The following is a 17,706-nucleotide window of genomic DNA, read 5'->3' on the forward strand; positions in this document are numbered from 1 at the left end:
ACCTGTTTCCTCATATGAAAATGGAGATGTTATAGGTTATACCTTCTGAGGTCATTGTAAGTGTACCAAACGACAGCCCTCAGAACAGTGGTGGCATATCATAACTATAGATAGATGCTATTGGCAATGACTGAGTTTATCTTTCAGTTAACTCACAATTTAGGTGGCAATCTTGAGCTAAACCCAACCAAAATTAGGGCTTGTATTCCCATGTTAATTATGAAATTGGCATATGTGAGTAATGTCATTATTCAATGGAAAGAGTCTCCAACCCTCAAGAAATCAATTTAATTCAAGTAGTAACTATTTATTGTATTGACATATTTACAAAATATTACAAAGTAAAATACCACTCTAATTCACCATATTACACAAGGGCTGCATACAGGCAAGACAAAGTATATGGAAAACACTTACTTCTGTCTTTGGTGTTAGAAATCTACACAAATCTGCAGCATTTAAAGTTTCCAATACAAAGTATTAAACAAAGATAAAGTTGTAATCAGTAATGTCATGAAAAGGGGCTTTAATATCCTCTGCTCTGAAACCCCCAGTCCAATGAAATGCAACAGGAAGACCACACACCATTTGTAAAAGCGGAGTCTACTGACTGAAATAAACAACACATGCTACAACACTGTACACAGGAGCATTTCAATTTGTGTGACACTGTGCTCTCCATAATAACATTTGGCTGACAGTAACAGACATAACATTCCCTAGACAAGAGTCACAGGTAAGACTTTATAGAGAAGAAATCCACTCCAAGAGTGCACCTTGGCAGTGTAACTTCACTATACAGAACATTTTGTAAAATACATTTCCATGATAGTTTACACATATACAAAAACTTAACTGGTTTTAGCAAATGATAATTTTTCTAAAACACAATCACAGTTTACATAATTCTGAGGTAAAGGTCTTGAGTCTATCCTAGATGAGAAGACCTAGCCCATGAGGGTCTCTAGATGGGGATGTGTCCACTGAATATCATGTTCTGGCACCTAGTGGATTGGGGGAGAAGGCAAGCTATAGTTACTTCATTTCAGAGAGGATCCAAAATTTCAAAACTCAACGTTCCTAGTTCAGCTCTGTGAAGTTATATTGCTTGAAAACAAATTTTTCCCCCAAACAGGAAACACTCTCCAAATCTTGTCAGAACGTGATTTCTACTATGGAGGAAGTATTTCATCAGGAAAGGGCCAAGTTAGTGTCTTAATTGCCTCAACTGGGGACTCTGTGCATCCCAGGAAGAACATATTTAGACCCCTCACATAAAAAAGAAGTGCAGGCCTGCTAAAATAAATCCACTTCAAAACTCATCTTCCCACCAGTCAGTACATGTCCAGAAATGCCTGCAGATGGGAAGCCTGTAGAAGCTCAGTGAGCTTCCTTCTGTCCCAGAAATGCATGAAGGACCCAGGTGTACTTTCCTTCCAAAATCCTCAACAAAGTAGTTTGTGCTATGGTAGAAAAGAAAGTAGTCTTAGAGTGGTTTGTGCTGCTCTAAGAAAATGTGGGAATCAGCAGATATGTTCCAGGTCTTTCCAAGAGGGGAAGAAAAAGGCATATGTTATAGATACTGCTGCTACGAAATGATTTACTATAGATTATAGCCCTTGGTCTGTTTCTGTAAACAATGCCACCTTACTCAGACTATTGGCAACTATTCATAATATGCCCAGCCAAGATTATTTCATCAAGTCAAGTACTACCAAAATAACCCTATGAAGTCGTGAAGGCTGTGAAGATTTAATATGAAGACACTCTCTTTCATGTGCTTTCCCCCCACTTTTTACAAAGACGTCTGCAAATATAATCAAGACATCAAATGAATAATTAAAACCCTTCTGGAATATATTCCTTATGATGCAAACCAGAGCATTTGCCTCATATGTTTATCATGAGTAACATCTGGGGGTAAAAGTGTTTGCTGGGCAATGAGTCACTTGTTGGGCAATTTAAGACAAGTAATTCTGGACCTTTCCAGTAGGCTGGATCCTACCCAAATGGCAGAAGTCTAATTTTTCTTCGTGCTGAGAAAAGCAAAATTGAAATTCTGCTTCTTTGTGCCATCATAAACCCTGGTGAATGGAAGGTGAGAATGAAGTTAATATGCATTAGGCATTTACTAATGGTGGGCATTTAATGGTGTCTGACCCAATGAAGTAAAGAGAAACCTGAACCAATATGTTTGCAGGACTCTTTTTAGAAAGAAAAGCTTTTGGCTTTGCCCTGGCTCCTGACAATGACAGACTGGCAGGCTGTTTCTTGCACAGCTCTAGGCAAACCATTAATCTGTCAGTACCAAACATCTTTAGAAATCCCAGCATTAAGACTTAGGAGGGGAGAAGGAGGGAGGATATTGAACAGCCAGAAATTCAGCTTTTTAAACACTTCAGTTAATTCATAATGCTGTGCAGGCTTCTGTTTATCCCTTCTCTGAGAATTCTGGTCCAGGGTCCAGTGCTGGATTGGAATTTATTCATCCTCTTCCACATATGTGGATGGAAACCAGCCCACCTAAAAAAGAAAAGCAACCAACATGATGTTGCATCTGGCATTTCAAAGGATTCTACAAACAGCCCTTCATTTTCATAATACCCCAATTAGACTGGGGTTTTATGCCCACTATAGGTAAAGACAATGGGTTTAACTGTTCTTAGAAGCCTAATAGATTGAGTGATTAAAAACAGAGGAATAAAGTAAGCTTCAACAATGAGTTAGAATCCCTTAGCACACACAAAAATATGTAAATTAAGTGTAACACAGTCTCAAGTACATAATGACTCCTATTTCTGCTGTAGAACTGGGTGTAAAGACAGTACCATGTCCCATTCTTTCCAATTGGGATCTGCAGCTCTTATCGATATCTGACACTCCACATAAAGCACAGGCTCTGAGGCTGAGGTTCTGAAAAGAACTAAAATACTCCTCAGCTCTTCCCCAAACAAGAAGCTTGCTGCCATGAACTTTCTTGATGTCACTATGGTATTTATGCAACACGTTTTCAGTAAGGCATGACACTGGTCTCTAAACCAGCAGTGGGTGGCATGAAGGCTGCCCCACGATGGATGCCCATCATGCCTCCCACTGGTCCACTTCAGTCAAGGGCACAAGCACTTGAGAGCCACAACTCACCCTGCCGTTCACTTCTCCTCTCCACCAGCCATTTGCACTCATCTTTGTGTAAATCTTCACCACATCTCCTTTCAACAAGGAGAGTTCTCGCATATCTCTTGCACAGAAGTCATACCGAGCGATGGCGATGCCTAGCACTTTCGGACTTAGTACTGCAAAAGAAATAATGGGAGTCAGAGTGGACATGGGGTGGGTGAGCAGCCATAAGAACCCAATCAGAAGAGTGTGACTGATGCCACCAAAAGCACAGCTGTGACTTCATCACAGCCAGTGGTGGTGGCAGACAAGAGCTTGAAACAGCACAGTGGCTGTTTCAATTCAATCAGCTGTGGGCGAATGCCTTTCATAAGTTTCAATCATTGTTCTGCTTTCACATTCTTTGAATTTTTAAAAACTAATTTTTGGAAAAAAATAAAACTAGCTAGTATCTTGAGTTACTATCTGAAAAATGAAATAAAAGAAACTTTTGCAAAAAGCTGCTATGGTGGCACAGTTGTCTATTTCTAACTAGAACCTCTAAGGTTTTTGTCTAGCATCTACTTTAACTAATTCTCAAATAACTAAATTTTTCACTCTCATGAAAGTTTGTCAAATTGATGCCATTACTTCTAATTAAATAGCATTTGCCCTCCTAACCAAACTTTTTATGTTAAGACTCTTTGGGGATAAACCTAGTTACTGTTTTGTATATAATTTATGTGAGAGTGTGAAAGAAGTTTCATTGAAAGAACACAAATACTGCCTTAAAGAAACCTTTAACTAAAATGTCTAATCAAAAATAAGTTGTCCAGGAATTCAACTCCTGTATTCAGAGATTTTTTTTGTTTGATTTAATATTTTTGAGCCCTCCTTTCTCTGAACGGAAAAGTCCATTCAAGCTCCGCATGGTTGGAGTCTCTAGAGTTTCATAACAAGTTTTATATCAACTTCTCCACCTGTTGTTCTTTGGGCTCATAAACTGTTTTTAATTATATGTTCAGTGATTCTGAGAATCACTCATTTGAGATTGGTGGGACTTTATAAATCTTAAATGGTGAAGGAGCTTCAGTGTAAGAGAAAGACTGGGAAGCTCCATCCACCTGTGTGTTTAACAGTTCCCAGTCCCCAGGCAGCCACAGCTATGACCCGTGTTGCCCTGGAAGAGTGTGCCCACTTAGCGACAGGGATCTCTGGCCTATTACTTGTGGCTTTGTAATGACAGAAATGTTTTTAGTCTCCAGGTGTCGATCAAAAGATAAATGAACGGCAATGCTGTAGATTTCAGAACTGTAAAGGGAGTAAAAATGGGTCATTTTATTTTACTGTTCAGGACACAAACCATTTTAATGGTTTTCTTACTGAAAACTGTCCCATTGCCGGGGCACTACTCTTAGAGTCAGTGCACATAAAAACACCCCTGTGATGGAAAAACCCAATCATCAACTTAACTGTGTGACCTTGCACAGGCCTCTTAACCCCTCTAGGCCACATTTTTCTCATCTATAAAATGAAAGGTTTGTACTAGATGACTTTTAAGGTCTTTCTATTTCAAAACTCTATGATTCTATTGGGACTTACAGGCTAATTTTTTTAAAAACCTGTAAGACAACATATTTTACTTAGCTATAATGTTGTAGCCATTAAACTCTCTAGCTAATGACAGAAATCAAGGCCAAAATGCCTGGGCAGAAACTAAGAGATGTAGGATTGATAGGCATCCTTTCAAGCAATATGCACTGAATTTTATACTTCTATTTGAAAGTAAAATTACGATTTGGGTTCTTTTTATTTTCTTTGTGGAAATACATAAGCACTGTCTTTTCTCACCCAAAGTTTCTAGACCTCAAAAAAATATTAATGGTTTTGCAGAATACTTCCTCTCCCTTTATACTTCTAGTTCCCATCCCTCTCCCACCACTACCCACAGACACATTATAAAATGTCTCATTGAAATATATGGCATGAGCACACACGCAAAAACCAGAGAAGTGAAATGTCATGACAAACAATGACTTTATGACAGAGAAGAGTAAAGTGCATGGTGGTAATGGAACTCTAGGGACTGTCTGTGAGGAGATGTATCTATATGAGAAGCCATACACAGAAGTCAAAATATTTTATTTGCAAACAGAAGCAAGCTGGAGAGACATATAAAAGCAGTAAAGCAGTACCTGACCAGAAAGGAGTGGAAGAAGGGGGAACAAAGCTGTAGTCTGGAGGAGTTACAAAAGAAAAGCCACAGAACAAAGAGGGGGCTTAGAGAAAGAAAGAAAAAGAGAGAAGCAAAAGAATATTTAGGAATTGGTTAAAAAAAAACTCAACACAACTATTTTGTTGTTTGTAATCATAAGATAATTATCACATCCAAGTTGCAATATCAAGCTGCATTTTCACCCATTGCTCTACTCTCACTGTTTCTGAATGAAGAACAAGTCAGACTTTCACATTTTGACATTTTGATTCACAGGAATTCCATTCAGAGTGGTCTATCCTTTAACAGGCAAACACTGCAAACCAATTCCACGTTGCCACCACTGAACTTCATCCATACAAGGTTGGTCACAAGGACAGCCTTCTCATTTTGATGTGGTGCACAATTTCCACTTTGTTACAACAGTAGGAAGGGGATCCCATAAATTCTTGATATAAAATGTATTTCACATCAATACTAGTGTGAATCAGTAGTGTTGATGAAATATGCAGAACCCATTGAAAATTAAGAAAACCACCCAATTTATTAGGAACCACCCTCAACTCACAATCAAGCATGCACATCTCAGGTTATTTTCAAAAGAAGAAAAATGCAATTAGAAATGATAACCACCCTGAATTTTACCATATCTGGCAAATAAAGTACTTATATCCTCCCAATTATAAAAAATGTACAGAAAAGTTTTATGCATTTGGATGCTCAAAACTTTTTACTTTACACTCTTAATAATAAGAGCTAACAACCTTTATCAAATGTTTATCAAGTTTTAGATATCATGCTCAATATATTCAGTATTTCATTTAATCACTACAATAGCTCTAGGAGAAAGATATTAATACTATTTTCCCTTTGTATCTGAGCAAATCCGGATTCAAACCCAGGCAGTATGACCCCCAGAGTCCATCCTCTTAACTGATGCTGCCCTACTCTGTCTGCACCTTCTCTTCTGTTGCAGGTACCTCCACAGACAACTGCTAATGCCAGGTGCCATTACCATGGACAAGGAAGGCAAGGGTTATAAGCTTCCTCACAATATTCATTCTTCCCTCTTCCATATAATAGATTACTCAGTTCAACTATGTTCACCCAGCAGAAGATTGCATTTCCCAGTCTCCCTGCAGTTTGGTACATCTGTATGGCCAAGTTCCTGGTCAATGAGATAGATGCAGAAGTATTAGAAGGTAGCTTCCAGGATCTTTAAAGACAGCAGAAATGCACCCTTCTTTTTAGTAATATATTCTATTCTGCTATGTGGCATGTGAAAGCTATCATCTTGGTCTATGAAAAGGAAAGCCTCTCTTTCAGGCTAACAGAGCACATGCTTGAAAGAACCTGAGTTACTAAAGAGTTCCTGGAACAGAGATGACCTGCCCTTCTCTCCTGCCTGGGCTGACTACCACTAGGTTTTTACAGGAAAGAGAAACTATCTATCCCTTTCAAGCTGATTGTTTTGTCTTCCTGTCACGTGTACCTAGACCTAATCTAAACTGTTACAAAAAGTTTTCTATAACCAAAGATGAGGTAAAAGTGGGCTAAACAAATGCCAAAAAAAACTGGGGAATGAGTTTATAAAATCTTCTGCCTCTTTTCAGGAAATGGCTTGACTTTGAGAGTCACAAAATTCTCTAAGAACTAAGTTTCTTGTCAAAAAGGGGTTCTCAGAATCCCTAATAGCAGTAACCTATTGAAGGGATTAGCAGATCCCTGCCAAACAGACTGGCCATGGGAACTGGGGGAGAGTTCAGTTGCTTTTAGAATCACAGATCTTGAAGCTTTCACATGTACAGGGACACATTCATGACACACATTTCTTGTGAATGGTCTCACAAGTTCACTTTGTACTTGCCCCGACGTATCAAGATTCTTTTCTATTCCATTTGCATGTCCTATACTTTAAAACATATAAGTGTGTTGGTATATATACCATCACAAGTAATTTTATAAAATGCCCAATGATGGCTATGCAGTAGAACTGATATCTTTTCACTTTCTTGAGACTATGATACACCCACTGCTAGAGACAGAGAGGATGCCATTTCTAATAAATAGCACACACCTTACTCCATTATTGGCAGAAAATCTGGGGTCAATATTCCTATCTCATGTCTGTGAGAACATAAGTCAGAGGCCTGCATTCAACACATTACTCTTGAAGGTATGAGAATCTTTCTCTTTGGAGTGTTCTCTAAGTGTCATCCTTGATTCCCTCTCTGGGACTACTTCATTCATAAAGAAATAAAAAAAGACTATATTTCTCCAAATTTTCTAATGAAGGTAATTTAAAACTACAGTCTGAAATATAAGAAGAGATAAGTTATCTCTAAAAGGGAAAAAAGAGAAATCAATAGAAGCACAATTAGGTGTAATTTAAATAATCTCAACAATAGGTAGATAAATTAGATAGATAACCTGTCTATAATCTTAAACTATCTAACTTTCCTGAATATGGGTAATGCTTCACTGAAGGACTTGAATATCTGTTTCAATAACATAATATTAGAGTGCTACCCTTGTCTCTAAGACTCTTATAATTATGTGCATTCATGTCAAGTATCTAGAATTCAAACATTCTTAAATCTGATCGAAAATATTATAATTTTAACTAAATAGTAGTTAGCCTGCATGGTTAAGCTTCTGCACCTCTGTGGGCTTCATTAAAACATTTCTTTTCCCCCAATGAGTGAAACAGATTCTTGGATATGCCTTCTGAATCTCCTCTAAATTTCAGTCTGTGACTTTCAATGTTTTCAAGGTATTGCATGAAGTAGAGCCATTTTCCTGGATTCAACATGTCTGAAACAAAACTCATCACCTTCTTCCTTGGAGTCTAACTCAACCTCCCATTTTTTTTCTTCCCTCCTTCAATGACTCCATTAAATGACTCCCCTGCACTCTTTTGAACCACCCTTGCACAAAGGAAGTATACTGTCATGCTCTTGCTGTGGACTAAGTCAAGTGCCTTCTACCTTTTAATCCTTCACTAATTCTCAGTGCCCCCATTAATTCTAACCTCAGACAAAAGCCCCTCAAGTGGTCTTTTTGTTTTTGACTTTCTTTCCATCTGTTCTAAATTCAGCCTCCCAGATACTTACCCAAAATGGAACTTCTCTCATTCCATTTGCTAAATTATGAAATTTAAACTCTTGACCTGAATTCCACAACAATTCATAATCTGGCTCCTACTGCCTTTCTAAACAAATCTGCTACAGTTTTCAAACATGAATTCCTTTCACTTAGATCTGCTTCTTACTCCCCCTTGAAGCCCTTAGCTATATTTCCAACCCAGAATTTCTCCGTATTTTGGAATATAGGCTCCTGTCCCTGGTCTTAGCTAACCTTAACTTCCCCCTTTCTCAAAAGCCCAGCTCTGGTACCTCCCTGAGCCTTTCTGACCAATTGAGACCATATATGTCCCCTCTCTGTCCTTTCCTAGATATCTGTTAGGCATTTGCACCATGGCACTTCTGGGTTCTATTATTTAATGACTGCATGTACTCCAGTTTGTATCACCAATTAGACGTTGGTTGTGGAAGGCAGGGGTCAGTTCTTATATGCTTCTACAACCCCCGCAGGATGGGGACCGGTGCTAAGCAACCAAAGTTGCAGAATGGACAGGAATCTCAGCAGGGTATTTAATTTTGCAAGTTCCTTATGTCTCCTCCTCCTGTTCATTTAGCTCATCTTTTGCTCACTTAACTGCTCAATAAGACTTCCAACAAAGGCTGGCAAAACACAAAGGAAAGTATGTGAAATATATTCAGGTTTTATTCCCCAGGCTTCCTGAGAGCCATAATCTATCAGTGATATTCCTACAATAACTATAATTTTTTCAGAGATGCTGAACAGCTATTAAATACTGTATGTCTCACAGCATTAACCACACTACATGCCTGAGGAATCTTCCTAGGAGTAAAAGGTTAATCAGTTTCTCCTGCCACCCAGTGTATAGCTGTCAGCCAAACATTTTAAGGATTGGTAGAGATACTTTCTACTTTTCTACACGTGTAGCATGACTTACTGTTGACACTCTTCCTATACGTCAATTTTCACTGCCTTTGGGTCCTTAATTCCCTAGAGATGGAAAAATATTATTTGAATATCTGGCACCTACTGAAACAAGAATAAAAGACAACATGTTTCCCTAGGAAAGTATGGATTTAAATCTAGACATAAACAATATCAGAATACAGCATTTGATAACATTAACCTGCAATATGTTTTAACTTGTAAAATATATTTATATCTATACTGAGAATATATCCACCTGTCTCTACACAGATATGCAGATGTGCAGTCCCTTCATCAAACTCCTCCTACTTCACCAGGTTCACATCTAACACAAGAATTATTGGTAGGATAGGACTGTAGTTGTAGCTTAGTGGTGGAATGCTTGGCTAGTATGTGTGAGGCACTGGTTTCTGTACTCAGCACCGCATAAAAATAAATAAAATAAAGGTATTCTGTCCATCTACAACTAAAAAATATTTTTATAAAAAGGATCATTGGTAGGTGCATGTCTTGGAATAGAATTAGGAAGAGCCCAGGAACAATGACATTCAAGTGGGAATACTTAGGTGGTTGTCATCTTCTGGATTCTTCATTCACTGCCTAGTATTACAGGTAACCTCCCTGCTTGTGCACTATGTTATTTTGGAAACTTCTTGAGACACTAACTCTTATCTGTATCAATACCCATGTAGATAATATTAAATTAATATCAAGCCCTTTTTGATTGAAGTAGTCATTGGCAAACTGCATGCTTCAGTTAAGAGTCTAATTTCCCTCCATCTTCAAACACTTTCATATTAGCACAGAGGGGGTAAGAACCCAGCTCAGAGAGACCCTGGAAGCAGGGCTCTGGTGATTTCACATATGTGTGACACCTGGTTGTCAACTGGGCTAATGTTCAAAGAGAGTATTATTATCAATTGAGTGGCTCATCATTTAGTGGCTTAATGTTTCAATTAGGAGATATTAAGAGCACAAATATTATTTATCAACTTTCCAAGTTAAACAAACAAAACCTAAAGTACTAACATTCTCTAGTGGGAATAGAAGTTATCTGTTAAATAAATAGAGAATAGAAGTCATCAGCATAGCCATAACTGATTGGCAAACCATTAGTGGATATTATTCAGTTCTAAGATTTGACCAAGAAGAAAAAGTCACAGAATACAGAAGTATGTCAAGTGAATGAAAAAAAGAATAGGTTAGCAGTAGAATAAAAATATAGTAGTGATGATCTCTCATGCCTGTATTTCCATAGTCAAGGCTAACCAAGAATTGCTTTAAAGTATTATGATCTGCCTTGATAAGGTACTAATGTTCACGAGCAAATGAAAATATGCTCAATTTTCAGTAATATTTGAAATTTGTACAGAGAAGAGGCTGGGCTCAAACAACACTCTTTTTTTTTCCAGATCTGACCTATTTTAAAAAATTTTAATATTTAAAATTTTTATTTGTTCTTTTTAGTTTTACATGACAGTGGAATCTATTTTGATATATTTATACAAGCATGGAATACATCTTATTCCGATTAGGATCCTAGTCTTGTGGATGTACACGATGTTGAGATTCACTGTGGCGTATCCATACGCCTCCATGGGAAATCTATGTCAGATTCATTCCACTGTCTTCTTCGTTCCCCTTTGTCTAATACATGGTCGATCAACATTCTTCCCTAAGATATTGGTTATCAAATGTTAAAGTATTTTTGAAATAACAATTATCCATTATGTGTATCAGAGAACTTCAGTTTAAGCATTCACTAATTATTTGCTGTTAGTTTAGACATGATCCAATATTCAGTTTTTAGATGTAGCAAGCATACGCGTTCACACTCATTTAGGTAACAAAAAGCAGTTAGCAAGGCTATCAGGCAACTGGACCAGTGGTATTATCAGCACGGTGACCTCCTGCATTGGCTGCCCTGCAGTGTCTAGCTTTCTTCCTGAAGACCTGTGCTCCTGTGTGAGATGCTTTGATGAACAGGCCAGGAGGTTCTTTTTGCCAAGACTGTCTACAGATGGCCTAACAGCAGAAAACATGCTGAGAATTTAATGAATGTTTAATTTAAAATTGTGATCCTTACCCTGATTTTATTTAGAGCTCAGGCATGTCTTCTTTTTAAATTCCCAGCAACATTCACAGACATAGTATCAAATATCTGCTCCTTTAACTCTCCCAAATAAAACAAACTAAGACTCCCTTGTTTAGTGTTTATTGTATATTTTATATGTTATCACTAAAAATAGGAATAATTCAGTTTGGTTTCACTTAATAGAGGGCTGACATCTGGTAAATGGAAAAAAATGTCTATTAATGCAAAATTAAACATAGCAAGTAAAAGTGATGTGTAGGATACTAGGAAAAAATAAACAGTACTTGGTATTCAACGCTACACAGTACAAACATATAAAGCTATTAGGAAAATAAAATAAGTACAGTCTTTCCTATTGTTTTGGAAAATTACATCATTTGACATCACTTTGGGATTTCAGATTGTTTGTAGGCATATAGTTTGTCAAGATGTGAAACTGATTCTAAATCCATATTCTTTAAAAATAAAAACTACCATTTATTAAATTACTAAGGGAGCAGGATTGTGCTAAGTTAGTAAAGGAGATATAACAAATAAGGAGGACCTCTGACTTCAGAGGAGCTTACAAATTAGTGGGGAGTCAAACACATACAGACATTAGAGATATGAAAATAATTCATTTTGTATCAAGAATGCTGTGACTAGACACCAGAATCTGCTGTAGCCCTAAAAATATAACAAAACCCTTCAATCTTCCTGCCTAAAACTTGAGAGTCATCCTTGGGTCTTTTTTTACTATGATACCTCCCATCTGATGTGTCATGACATCCAGTTGAGTCACCTTCAAAAGCTATCACCTAAATGGCTATATATTGGTCCAAGCAACCTTCATGATGGGGCCTGCCCTGACATTCTGTAAAAGTCATGGACACATATCACTTGTGCCCTGTGATGCAGGCAGAAAACAGGGTTTTACAAGGTGGATGACATGCAAGCAGAGGAGTCAGAGAGTGCACACAACCCCAGAGACTCTCACTGTCCTACTTTTTAGATTGGACACGAATGGTGTGCACGCATAGCAGTTCAAGTCTCAGCAGCTGGCTCTATATACTGGTAGGGAATGAGGAATGTATGTGAGCTTGTAACAACAGAAGCTCCCTGGTCATACAAGGCGGCAGGTTAGAAAGGGGCACTCACTGGAGCTGGTAGCTGGTATCAGCCTATTCAACAGGTGACTGGAGAACTGCTGAACCAGCTCTCTGCTACACAGTCAAAAAGAAGGAAAATGAGCCTCCAGCTTCACTTATCACTTAAATTACTCAACGAGACCAGGCACAACACTAAGGTACAACCATCTCTCTCATACCTGAGCGGCATTGTCTTGTAAGTTTTCCAGATCATTTCTCAATTTCTAACACTATATAATTATTTTTTAATTTATTATCTGCCTTTCCCACTAAAACATAGGTTCCACAAGGACAAGGAATATTTTTTGAAGATATTTTTTCTATCTTTTTTTGGGGGTGGGGGTACTTGGAATTGAACCCAGGAACACTGGGCTACATCCAGAGTCCTTTTTTATTTTTTGAGAAAAGGATCTCACTAAGTTGCTGAGGCTGGCCTTGAACTTGCATCCCTTCTGCCTCAGCCTCCCAAATCACTGGAATTACAGGTGTGAACTACCTCACCTAGCTAAGGCAGGGGAATTAAGTGTGCTCCATTTACTGCCATGTATCCTTAGCAATTTGAATAGTACTTAGTCTGATGTAGGCTCTTGATAAACATCTGTTGAATGGTGAATGTAGGGATCTCTGGAGGGAGTTATTTGTGAGCATGTAATAACTAAAGAGATGAGGAAATTGTTTGGTTAATTCAAGTGTGTGAAACTGTGTCCTTTGAGGAAGAAAGATAAGGGAAAGGGGGAAATTAACTGGGAAAGATTGAGTTTTGAATAGGGAAAAGTTTGAGCCAACAAGTCATGCAACATTGAAATTTTGGGGCTCAGTTCTAACAAATTGGAGTGTATCCACAGAAGTGTGGCCAGGATGGTGAGAGATTTGACAATCATTTATATGATAAGGGATTAAATAATAGGAAGGAAAGGAGAGGATAAGGGAGGGGAAGGGAAGGGAGGGAAAGGAAGAAACAAATAGTGTGGAAAAGAGCATATCTGATGACAGTTCACCATGGCGCAGAAAAGCAAATTTCTTTTTAATATATTTTATTTCATAGTATATTTTGAGGTTATCTGGGTAGGGTGAGAATGTAGTGTATTCATTTTGAACTATGGTTAAGTAGCCACAGTAAGCCAAATTTCAGGACCAATATAGGACAAAAAAAAAAAAATCATGTTCAAAAAATAACTGAACGCACTTTTTTTTTGAAAGATAGGTTTCGTTATTTTCTTTTTCTTTCTTTCTTTTTTTTTTTAGTTGTAGTTGGACACAATATCTTTATTTATTTTTTTATGTGGTGCTGAGGATCGAACCCAGAGCCTCACATGTGCTAGGCGAGTGCTCTACCACTGAGCCACACCTCAGCCCAACTGAACACTTTTTGAGTGGTGACAGACATGAGGTCACCTGAGTGTTCAAGCAAAGAGTGAGGATGACCTTTTAAAAAGGTTGTAAAAGGCATGTGTTTGCAAAAGCCTCCACCAGGGCTAAGAAGGCTGGAAAGAGTAAGGTGTGGAGGTAACAGCAGAAGCCTCAGCATTTCCACTTCCTGTTGAGGCATCAGGCTGTGCTATGCTTCATGTCAGGGGTGTATGTGCTACAGTGTGTGTGCACAAGTAGCTCAATGGACAAAACAATGGTTGAAGGGGTGAATGGATAAAAGGAAGCCACAGCTGGGTCTGTACTCAGCTTCTCAACACCAAGAGGAACAGAGGAGAGCTGCAGACTTGCTTCCTAAAGCAGATTGGGAATTCAGAAGGGAATTAGCATATCAGTGATACATATCAGGAAAAAAGAGGTCTCAGCATGGACCTTCAAAGCTTAGAGCCTGGTCACATTTTTTAAGAAGAAAACTGAGAATTCTTTTTGATGTAGAGTGGGGAAAAAAGCAAGTCCTAGTCTCGGGACTGTCATAAGAGGGCATTGTAGTCAATTGGGGAACATTACACACACACTAACTACACTGAGACCAGTTTTTAAGGAAGAATATAAGGTTTCTGAGAATGGACAGTATGAAAGATAAGAAATGCTAAGAACACAAATACTACTTCTTGAGCTATGAAATATTTAAAAAATGGTTCTGGATGAGGTTATCTAAATCTGTAGAATTCATATTGGTAAGTCATATTCTGAAGGGATCCTGCAATACTGGTTACTGATTTTTAAAGCCATGAGGCTCAGGATAAAAATGCTTTATAATAGCCAGTAAAACTCTCAAGGTAAGTAAATAAAAGCAGGGCACGCGGGGGGCGGGGGCAGGGTTGTCCAGCATGATCTAATAATGAAGATGTACAGCTTTAGTTGATCAGCTGTCCAAGTACTGAAAGTTTTGTGGCCATTACAAGCACATTGAGGGGAAAGAACATAAAAATAACAAAAATGTTGTAATTAACTTAGCCTCTAGATGACTGTGCACATCAGAAGAGAAGAGTCGAAGCCCAAGCAACAGGAATGGAAACCCAAGCACCAAGGGAAAGCAGGATGACTTCATAAATACTGTAGAAATTGTCAGATGAGACTAATATAATGTCTCACTCAGGGCCACAGTTGGGGGTATGTGGAAGAGGTGGCAGGAGCCATGATAGTAATTGCAGGAATCCAGGCATATAACTCTTTCTGCATGCCAGATGCTGTTCTGAGTACTCCACACCTACTGACTCTTCAGGTGTATACCATGAGCATATTACTATGAGGCAATGTTGTATGATCAAATAAACAAGGGAAAATGTCACTTTCCCAGAAGGAAAATATCAGACAAACAACAATTTTTGTATATTTGTTTGACAAAGGAGACCTTTTTCATGGTGATTCTTGAGGAAATGGAAGCTCATGGAATACTCCATACTAATGTATGGAACAGAGGTTTGAAAAATATTATGTCCTGCTAATTATCAGACTGCGCCACCAGATGAGACCATTAGGTTCTCTTATTATTTATCATATGTATAAGGCAGTGTTTCAGACAAATGGCTTTGTAGGCATTGCTTGGAAACCTGAACCGGCTCCAAGTGCTTCTTCCCTAGAAGACAACGTATTTCACTGTGGGGAAAGAAGTGACCCACTAAAAATACCTCATGTATTTAAGGCACTATTGCTCTTGTGACTCCCATCGAGAGTTGCCCAAACAATGCCAAATCCTCTCATAATTTCATTAAAAAGAGAAAAATTAAAATGGGGGTGGAAACTTTTAGAGAAGCTAAAACACAACACTATGAGACTGTGTTGTGTGTGACAGCACCCCCACCTCATAAAGATATTTCTATTCAGAGTCTGTGCATATGGCCTTATTTGAGAAAAGGGTCTAGGTTGAATTTAAAGATCACAAGATCAAATCATCCTGCTTACAGGAGGCCCTATGTAATGCCAAGTACCTTTCTAAGAGAAGGGAAGATATAGAAAGTTCAGGTAAAGACCAGGCAGAGACTCATGTGTCTATATACCCAATACCTAGGATTGCCGGCAGCTCCCCAGAGGGTAGGGAAGAGACATGGTGTGGATTCTCCCTTGTGGCCTTCAGAAGGAAGGCCTGCCCACACTTTGATTTTGAACTTCTGGCCTCCAGAACTGTGAGACAAAAAGTTTCTTTTTTATAAAGCACTCTGTGATAGTTTCTATGGTGATCCTAGGAAACTAATACAATAAGTTTAAAACTAACATTTAAGTTACCAGAATAAAATCAGATCAAATCAAAATCAAATGACCAAGGAAAAAATGACCTAAGACTGAGGCTAAGACAACAAGATTAAAAAATAAGGATACATTAACATCAAAATGTTTAATTAAAGTAACTAAAAGCTAAAACCAAATTAAGTGTATATTTTAGGAGCTTGAATGAAAGAAATAATAAATAGCAATACATAATAATACAGAGTGGTTAAGGAACTATTAGGATGTGTCAGGAATTATCAGGAATAAGAATATTATATTCTGGATATTGTATTTTAATATTGTTGTATTTAGATAAAATAAATATGAATGACACAAATTCTCCAAGCCCAAGTTTCTATTAAAAACAATGATAAAAAATGAAGCATAAGCCTTTTGTCCACGGCTAACAGACTAATAGCTGATAAGTAGAAGAAGAGAGACACTCAGGAAAAGGCAGGCCAGGCTCTGGCTCTGTCTTTTTGCAAAGTCATTTATTTGTATGATCTCAAGGAAACCTTTGTTGATTTTTGAAGAAGTGCTATAATGTTTGGTATCACACCAAAAGGAACATGCTGATCTCCATTTGTTTTCAAATCCACTCATCTTACTGTATTTTAACTGCACTTAGCACTCCAATGCTTGCCTTAGGTTCTGTCCTTAGGTTCTGACCTCACTTACTTAGCACCTTCTGGGCACCTATAATATTCAAGGCACTGTGCAAAGTACAGTTGAGAGGAGCTGGGACTGTGGATCAGTGGCAGAGTGCTTGCCTTGAACATGTGAGGCACTGGATTCTATTCTCAGCATCACATAAAAATTAAAAAAAAAATTATTCTACTTCAACTCCTTTATCCAATCAATTCAACTTCTAGAAAGTCTGCCCACTGTTCTCCTCCACTGTCACTCTCAATTCTTGTCCAAACTACCTGCAAACTTCTCACAGATTTCTTCAGTAAGCTGCTAATTCATTCCCTTTCTCCTCATGCCTTTCCCTCTTATCCACTCCTTGGAGAAACCAAAGATCTTTTAAAACAATCTATCTCAGTTCTTGTTACTTGCTGCTTATAAAACTTGAGAAAATTCCCACCAGAAATATCAGAATCCATTCATGATGTTCCCCAAACATTGACTCCTTCTCAAATTCCATATATATATATATATATATATATATATATTTCCCTGCTTTAGAACCCTTGCACAGGCTACTTCACTGTGAAGTTTCCCCTATTGCCCATCCCTGCACCCTGACACCCTTCTAGATCATTATGTTTAGCCTGAATGACATTCTTCAAAGTCTTTCTCTGACCCCTCAGGTTAAATGGGCTCTTCTGTCATACTCTGACTTGTGCTTCATCTCTACTAGGCTTATCAAAATCTGAGGTTATATATAAGTCTTCTGTTTTATGTCTGTTGCTATTCCCCAGATTGTCTATCTCATTCACTATTATAATTCCAGCATCCATCATAGAGCCTGGCACATGGTAAATGTTAAATTCTATTTGTTGGAT

At 38.1% G+C, this 17,706-nt stretch overlaps 1 protein-coding gene across 2 annotated transcripts in view; it reads right to left on the minus strand.

Moving 5' to 3' along the window:
- Nucleotides 1-282: 282 nt before the first annotated feature.
- Vav3 (vav guanine nucleotide exchange factor 3) overlaps nucleotides 283-17,706 on the minus strand; it is a 350,991-nt gene continuing 333,567 nt past the window's right edge. The window contains exons 26-27 of one of the 2 annotated variants that reach the window (XM_027943138.2): nucleotides 3,142-3,293; nucleotides 283-2,523 (exon numbers count right to left, since the gene is read on the minus strand). In XM_027943138.2, the coding sequence (XP_027798939.1) occupies nucleotides 2,482-2,523; nucleotides 3,142-3,293 (194 nt within the window). In that variant the 3' untranslated portion in view covers nucleotides 283-2,481. Of the gene's footprint in view, nucleotides 2,524-3,141; nucleotides 3,294-9,350; nucleotides 9,404-17,706 lie in introns of those variants that run through there. The other variant, XM_071618116.1, reaches the window with a different exon arrangement.

Source organism: Marmota flaviventris, chromosome 10, assembly GCF_047511675.1.
Source record: "Marmota flaviventris isolate mMarFla1 chromosome 10, mMarFla1.hap1, whole genome shotgun sequence".
NCBI classification, from domain to species: Eukaryota; Metazoa; Chordata; class Mammalia; order Rodentia; family Sciuridae; genus Marmota; species Marmota flaviventris.